The 8620-nt window shown below is 39.8% G+C and overlaps 1 protein-coding gene across 2 annotated transcripts; it reads left to right on the top strand.

Annotated features, from left to right (window-relative positions):
• Positions 1-258: 258 nt before the first annotated feature.
• On the top strand, positions 259-6801 carry crk (v-crk avian sarcoma virus CT10 oncogene homolog). Of its 2 annotated transcripts, none has more exons than XM_067507689.1 (3): positions 259-832; positions 1527-2116; positions 2382-5353. In XM_067507689.1, the coding sequence occupies exons 1-3, from the start codon at positions 613-615 to the stop codon at positions 2457-2459; spliced, it is 888 nt and encodes a 295-aa protein (XP_067363790.1). In that variant the 5' UTR covers positions 259-612; the 3' UTR covers positions 2460-5353. The 2 variants fall into 2 exon arrangements, with proteins under 2 accessions (XP_067363790.1, XP_067363789.1); XM_067507688.1 differs by lacking the exon at positions 2382-5353 and adding an exon at positions 5360-6801 and having other exon boundaries at positions 265-832.
• Positions 6802-8620: the final 1819 nt, after the last annotated feature.

The raw sequence follows: 8620 nt of genomic DNA, 5'->3' as shown, positions 1-8620 counted from the left end.
TGTAGAGTAATACAAATGTTTTTTCTATTTTAAGTAGGCGGTATTTGTGTACTTCATATTAAGAATTAAATTTGATTTAGTATTTGCACTTGCAGTGGACTACTTTAATTGTATTTTCATTTTCACCACGGCAGTGTCTTTGTGTACTTTTGTGTACTTTGTGTACCAGATTATGGTAAATCTCAGTTAAGTGGGTCGCCCGGAACGGAAGAGTTGCGTTACTATTTTCCAGCTTGACACTTCGGTGGGGCACGTATTTTTACGTCCCATCCGGTGAGTGGGGTCTTTTTTTGTTTTCCCGTATCCGCCATTTCAGTTTTTGAAGTTAGTTGTCATCGTTTGCTGGATTATAGCTGGAAATCAGTCGGTTAAACACATTGTGTGAGTAATAGAGCTGCATTCTGGTCATAATCCAATCAAGGGTCCTTTTTATATCGCGCTTGAAGTTCTGTGCGGGGGAATTGATGTCCAAACGGCCAGCTGCGGATGTCGCCTGTTTACTAAACGTGCTCTAGGCGCTAAAGTTTTTGTATGAGTTGAGGGCTTTGCTTGTGGATAACGGGAGGGAGAGCAGGGAAGGCCCCGTGAAGCCTCGGCTTTGGAGTGGTTACCATGGCCGGAAATTTTGATGCGGAGGACCGTGGCAGTTGGTACTGGGGTCGTTTGAGCAGGCAGGAGGCTGTGTCGCTGTTGCAGGGGCAGAGGCACGGCGTGTTTCTGGTTCGCGACTCCATCACCAGCCCCGGCGATTACGTGCTGTCGGTGTCAGAGAACTCCAAAGTCTCGCATTATATAATAAACAGCATCAGCAACAACCGACAGTCCGGTCCAGGTAAGATATCAGGGGGGGATCGGAAGGTCTTGGTATATAGACATGTTGATGTGACCATTCTTGCATGACTTGCACCAATAGAGATGCGTAATAGTCTCTCTCCCACTCTCTTATATGTAGAATATTGGAGGCCAGTCACGCTGAAACACGTGCAACACATCAAACATTTTGATGTGATATCATGGTTTCAGACCTTTTACGCAATACACTAAATACTTTATAACACTATGTTTCAGCAAATCCAAGGAATAGATATACGTGTCTATCACTGGTGGGCGGTGCGAGTTTGCCAATACCAGACCGCATTAATGGGAGTTGTAACCACTATCATGAGCCTGCTTTACCGGGTGACACTGGAAGCATTGTAAATGTTTAAAATTGTTGCCAGAGCTTAGTAGACTTTGATCAGACCATGTCTATTTTCTCCTCTCGTTCTGATCCTGTGTGGGTATTGCAGCAGAATATTTGCCCATTTTCCTCATGCTTTTTGACTGGGAGGTACAAAACGAATATGGAAAAAGAAAATAGGGAAACAAAAATGCTTCCTTGTCGTTCTGGAAATTGCCACCGATCACGCTTGGTTACACACAGACTTCATATCTGCCAACTTTGACCATGCCCAAGCTTGGATACCAAGTTCTTAGTTTCACTTTTTAACCATTCCTGCTCTTTCGTACTACCTTCTTTTCATCAGGTTTGGCCCATCCAAGGTTCCGTATTGGTGACCAGGAGTTTGACGCCCTTCCTGCTTTGCTAGAATTCTACAAAATCCACTACTTGGACACCACCACCTTGATAGAGCCCATCAATAAGTCCAAACACAGCTCTTTCATCAATGTTGGCCCTGGCGGGGGGCCCCCACCCCGCCTAGAAGATGAGTATGTTCGAGCACTTTTTGATTTTCCTGGCAACGATGAGGAGGATCTCCCGTTTAGGAAGGGTGATATTCTCCGAGTTCTCGAGAAACCAGAGGAGCAGTGGTGGAACGCCCAGAACTCTGAAGGCCGGGCAGGAATGATTCCTGTGCCATATGTTGAGAAGTACAGACCATCGTCTCCGAGTTCTTTGGCGGGGGCTGGTGTGCCTGGGGTACCACCAGGAGTGATGGGGATGCTAGGGAACTCTGATGGCTCTGTGGCTCAGCCCGGCCCTCCACTGCTGGGAGACCCCAGCCAGTATGCCCAGCCCACTCCCCTCCCAAATCTTCAGAACGGACCTGTGTATGCCAGGGCCATTCAGAAGAGGGTTCCAAATGCCTATGACAAGACTGCCCTGGCCTTGGAGGTAAATATAGACTTGGAGCTTATTTTTGACACGGTGCAATATTTTAACATGTGCAAGATGAAAGGCAACATTTAGCAGAGGAGGATTTATGACCAACCCTGGTGTATTATTAAGTCTGAGCTCACATTACATTTTATTTCCTTTGTCTGTTTTTTTCCCTCAGTATTTATTGAGTAGGGTGAAGAGGTATCAAGGTCAGAAAGTGCTTAGACAGCTTTCTGTGTAGTTTTGTAGATAATATGATCATTTAATATCTCCTCTGCAGAGACCAGTCCAGTGGCAGTACAGTTTGACCTGTGCAAAGTCTGTGTCTATACTCCCAGGCTTCAGTAGTAAAAGATGAGAGGGTGCCGAAACATCAGGACTGTCATAAGCTCTGCTCCCTTTTCACAGTGACTAGACTGTTAAACTTTCCGGAAGTGCAAGCGAGGCTCCCACAGAGCAGGGAAGGAAATAGTTTGTGTTTGGGAACAGGACCATTTCCTTTAGTCTCTGTGAAGCCAGGAGTCCAGCTGAGTCAAGAGTGGGACTATGAGACCGGCCAGGCAAAGTGTGCTCCTGCTCTGCTGGGCCGCACTGCTAAATATACCAATACAAAAACAAAACAAACAAAAAAAAAAAACTCTTTTTTTAATCTGTGCCATCACTTTTTCTGGAGGCAAACTACAATTCTGCTGATGTTAGTGACTTTTTTTGCAGTTTATTGGTTTGTTTGAAGTTTGCTCAGTTATGTTTAACAGGTAGATACTGTATTTGAGTTGGATTCTGCCACTCCCAAATATTAAACTTATCAGCAGCATCAAATTGTGACTACACACATTTATAAAATGGCTGAACTTTTAAATTCGCCTTTGAAAAGCTTGAAGTATGTGCCTATAGTTCAACACGAAGACAGTTGATATAATAGCACAAAACATCTCTGCATTCTTAATCTTAAGTCCACTTCAGTAGCCCTGAAATATAGACTTTTCTGGATTTGATCTGTGTGATGGTGTTTGTTTTTTTACTCACTACTTGGCCAATAGTGACTCAGAAAGGTGGCACTTGACAGTTAATAATTAGCCCGAGTTTCTTTGTGCTATTACCTTCAGAAAATCAACTGATTCTAAAGATCCGCCTTTATCTTAGCAACTGAAACTTGTCCGCTTCTATGCAATTCCTGTTTTATGTGGCTGTATGTATACATGCAATTAATTGCTTTTTGAATTTATAGTTATAAAACTTATAAGCATCATAAAATTGTGACTACACACATTTACAAAGTGACTGAACTGTTAAATTCCTCCTCTGAAAAGCTTAAAGTATGTGCCTATAGTTTAAGGTGAAGGCAGTCAATATAATGGCACAGAACATCTCTGCAATCTTAATCTTAAGTCCACTTCTGTATCCCTGAAATAATTTATACTGTATGTAAAATGCCGCAGTGTTGAAAATATCCATTTTATGCAACTAATTTGGAACATTGAAGCTATAAAATAGATCATTTGTAACACTGTTGCACAAAACAAGAATTGTGGATTTCGTCCCCTCTCGCTAACATTGGAAATAGATGATCTTTTAAAGGCTTATATTAAAAGGAGGAAGAAAGAGGGGGATGCTTTCAGCTAAACAAACTGGTTTAGGTGTTCATATGAGCACCTGACTATAAGATATACATGAAAACTTGTTAAGCTATACTTCCTCTAATCTATAAGTACATACCTACATTATCAAATTGCTGTCTTAACAAAGTCACAGAAAACAGTTTTACAATGACATTTAAATCAAGAAAGCAGCACATTTAAGTAGCTGGACGTAGGCAGTGTGTGACCTCCTTGGTTGGAAAGTTAGTTCCCAGATCCATTTTCTGTTGACGGCTATCACTGTGACATCCATCATTTTCACTTTGTTGTAGAAACTGGGCCAAAGAGTTGTTGGTTTAACTGTGTGGTCATTTTCAAATCATATCTTGTGGTGGCACTTTACTGGATTGTCTGTCTTAGTATTTTTTAAATCCTTATATGTTGTATACAGGGAGTCAATGTAGCAATGCATGTATCAAGTGACTGTAACTTCTCAGTTGAAATGAAATGCTCAGGAATGTTTTACTCACGAGACAAGACTGTTTTAATGCATTTGTACCTGCTGCATAAAGCCATTTCCATGATTAATAATTAGCTCTTTGTACAGTGGATACACACTATCTATCTATATATTTATATATGTATTAATTTATTTATTTAGACTGGAGGTTTAAAAAAAATGAATAATGTTTAAATATCTGTTAAAACTGTGGAGCGGTTTACTGACTCAAGTCTTTTTTAGCAAGTGGCCCACAAAAACACTAACAGCAACTATATTTGGTGCCTGTGTATACGAGTATTGACAACACAAATCTAGAAACACAATACAAAACATTCTTTAGCAAATATAATGTTCCAAAATTGTACATCTTAAAGTGGGTAAAAAGATTAACTCTTCCTTTTTAAACAGAAAGCATCCTATTCCTCTCCTTTAACCATTTAAAACCTCCTTTTTAAACACAGTATACTAAAATCTATCCTATCTTTTTATAATAACCGAAACGAAAAGTCAGTCTGCAGTTCCTAATCCTTAGCATTTCTTTTTAAAGAACAGAATATCTTTTAGACCCTTACAGACACAAGATCTTTAAAAATAAAACTGTCTGACATGTTTAAGTGCTTTTACTTATTTTATTTTACTGTACTGCTTCACTGGGGGGATGATCTTCACTATTAAAAGGCTTTGTCCAAGACAAAAAAACATGTTATGCAAATGCAACTTATGTAAATAAATGTTACTTATTTACCAGAAGAAAGATAGTCAGAACTGCTAACAGGTGATCTAACTGATAATATAAACCATGAAAGACTAAGCTTTTACCCCTGACTATGTTCAGTCTTCACCCATACAGACTTGAAATTTGGAACTTTTTGTTAGTTTGTTCAGGTTCAATGACACAGGAACAGCCAGTCCTCTCCTGAGCTCGTCAGTCTTAATTGTACATGCTTCCTCCTGACTAGAACTGTGACTGAGGACCGTTTTCATCATAGGCTAATCTGTCATGATTATTTGCTGCTTCATATGACATTAAAAATATATTTTAATTTTGGCCTGCATAAATGTGAGTGCTACAACAGTACATTTGAGAGGACAGTTTATTGTTCACATGTTGATTATTTCTGTTGCAAACTGTACATTTGTGCACTCTCTCACATCTTTCCACTCTCCCCTGCTCCCCAGGTGGGCGATATGGTGAAGGTGACCAAAATAAACGTGAACGGCCAGTGGGAGGGGGAGTGCAAAGGCAAACGGGGCCACTTTCCTTTCACACACGTCAAACTGCTGGACCAGCACAACGCAGAGGATGAACTCAGCTGAGAGCGGACAGCCGGGACTCTACCGGGACACTAGTCTTAGACCCTTCCTCCTTCATTTACTTCCCGTTCCACAAACTCACCTGCTCCAAGCTCCACCACTGCTGCTCCAGCTTTCATCTGAACCAAGTACAGTTTCACTGAGAACAAAACAGACCATTGACACCCTACATATACACTCTAAATAATGATGCCTGCCTTCCTCTACTAGCTGCTTCAACTGACTTAACAATGAGTCAGATACTACACAGTGGGACACAGAAGATATATACAATCTCCTGCTATGGGCATTGGGCAGCACCCTTTAGATTCACCACATATCACAGACACCTTATCAACACTCATTCCACAGGAGACTCCTCACCACAGAGTTCTACCGCTTCCTTTTCATGCCTCATAGACAGCAGATAACGTTTCATCCTCATCTGTCACCACAGTTACAGGCCTGTAAGGTCACTCATACTGCATTCATGTCTGATGGGAATATAGTAACAATAAAGTTTTCATGTATCTTGCCAAGAATAATAACCTTTATGTTTATAGAGTAAATATGATGCTATCATCAGCAGCAATGTAACTTTGCTGTACACAAAGAGTGGCAGCAGGGACAAACACCCTTGTGATAGAAACAGTGGTTATATGCAAGATTATTTTTTTGGACTCGAACCAGCTGCCAAGAAAGTAACCCGGCACATAACTGCCTGTAAAACACAGAATTGTTCATGTTGACATTGTTCCAATTTGGGCAGCTGTTACCTTTTACAGAGGCAGACTTGCTGTTTTACCCCACTTCCACTCTTTATGCTAAGATAACCTCGCCTGGTGTAGCTTTATTTATTTTTTTACAAAAGAATCACAATAGAATTATTATAATTTTTGTTTGTCCTTTCCGCTTATCCCGTTTTTCTTATTAAGTTGTTCCTTTTTTGTTTAATGTTTGTTTACATTTATCCTTCATTTTTCTATACTGGTATCTCATTGGTGGTTAAGTCTTTGTACAGGAAAGAATCTGGACTAAACAATAAAAAAAACATAATATTCTCTGGCAGTGATACATGTCTGTCCCGATTGTTAGATAGTTCGTATTAGACATGAATGCAGCTTCTTTTTTGTTTGTTTGTTTTATTTTTTTTGGGGGGGGGGAATAAGCAAACACTATGAGAGCAGCGACGCTCAAAGCCCAGCAACAACATTTTAACACTGGGATAATTAAGGAAGGGATATCTTGAATCCGAAATAACTTCAGCTGGAGATGTACAGTTTTCCTCAAGATGCAGTTGAGCACCCACCCCCACCCCACATACTACATATGATATGGAGAAAAGAAAACTGAGTCGAGACCACCAGTTAGGAGTGACTTTGTGTAGTGGTAGCTGTAGTGCAGGCCCTAGTGGTAAACCTGAGAAAATTCTGTTGTTTTGTTGGAGATAAAGGCAACACTACATTCAGCCTTTCTACACCTCCCACCCTGGCTCACCTCAGCCCTCATCCACCTATCACCTATGACCAAGTACCACCAAGTAGTCTTTTTGTAAGAAAAAAAGAACATATTGTTATGAAATAATGTACTATGTGATTATCAATACATGCTAAGATATTCATTTTTTGTTATCTTTGTAGTTTCCTTTATACTGTAGCTGGGTTTGTCTGGGGGCAAACAGTTTTAATGTAAACTTTTTACTGTTGCATGTTGGGAGGGAGCAGTGGTTTGCTGGTGCATAATGGATAAACTGACTGGAGGGGGGGGGGGGGGGGGGGCACATGTTCTAATTCAGCATCTGATGTAAATGAATGAAGTTGAACGGAGTGAATGTAGACTGTAACCAATGATAGCTAGTCCTGTCTTCTCATACTAGTGCTCCTTTCAGCTTACTGAATATACTTCAGAAAAACAGACAAATTTGCCCAGGAAATGAGGTGTGGTGTGTTATTAGTACATACCTTTTCTTTTCTTTTTTTTTTTTTTTATCTTTTAACAAATTTTCTTGCCTCCTTGAACTGTTTTGTTTTTTTAATCTTCCTGCTTATAGTCCTGTTTCCTTTGTGCTTTCTCACTTAATCCTCTGCCACCCTTTATGTAAAGTGTTATACATTTACAAAGCATACGCCATCCTGGACTTTCCTATTCAGTTTTATCTCTACCCTCTGCTTGATCTCTTGGCAATACATAAATTGCAAATGGAACAGCAAATTATGTTGTAGTACAGATTGAATCAATCTACTAGTTTACATCTGACAATCATCACCCACTATTTAGCATTAAGCAGACTGGTGTGGATTAAAGCAGGTTGGATATGTAGGTTAAACATAAACTGGTCTACTTGGAATTTGATCTCTGAGAACTTGCTGTGCTCTCCCAAGTGAGTGGTTGCTTCCAAATGTCATGGTTCAGGATTTCTGGCGAGCAGCACCAAGGCACCTTTAGGTGGCACTCTAGCAACATGAGGATGGAGGGTATCCTTTCCGAAAACCTACTCTCACAGGATTTATAAGATTAAAGATTGATAACAGAATGCACTTAACTGCTTACACACTGAGTTTGCATAGATACGGGCTCGCCTTCTTATAGTGTCAAAAATCCTTGATTCCATTCACACAATAACTTTCCCAACCTTTAAAGCTTTGCCTCACAAGTTCTGTCCTGCTTTTCACATTTCATTTTCAACTTAGCTCTATTCCAAACCCATGTTAAAAGATTTACTATTTAAAAATATTTGGCTGGATAAAAAATGTTGGATAAAAGGAACATTTGTGTTTACAGCAAAGTTTTGAGACAGTCCATTTTTCTCCCTGTAGTTATGATCAAATACATCAATTGTTATCTTATAAATTGTTGTGCAAATGAAGCCACCAAGAAGTATTTTTTTTTTTTAATAGACCTGCATGAAGTCATTCCTTCATTTCCTAACAAGGAAGGAGTGGCAAAATGCCAGTGACAACTGTGTTAAAATCAAAATGTGCCATTTTATTATAACACTATATTCTTTCGAGACAACGGAAATTACCTTTTTATTTTCTGTAGCATGTAATGTGTTAATATGATAGTAAATAAAGTCAAACCCATGACAAAAGATTGGTTATTGTATTTGTTTTTTGTATGCTGTAACACCTGTCACTTGAGGTGGTT

The sequence above is a fragment of the Channa argus genome, chromosome 6 (genome assembly GCF_033026475.1).
Source record: "Channa argus isolate prfri chromosome 6, Channa argus male v1.0, whole genome shotgun sequence".
In the NCBI taxonomy this organism is placed as follows: Eukaryota; Metazoa; Chordata; class Actinopteri; order Anabantiformes; family Channidae; genus Channa; species Channa argus.
Note: the sequence above shows the minus strand (reverse complement) of the source record. Positions and strands in the feature narration are given on the sequence as shown.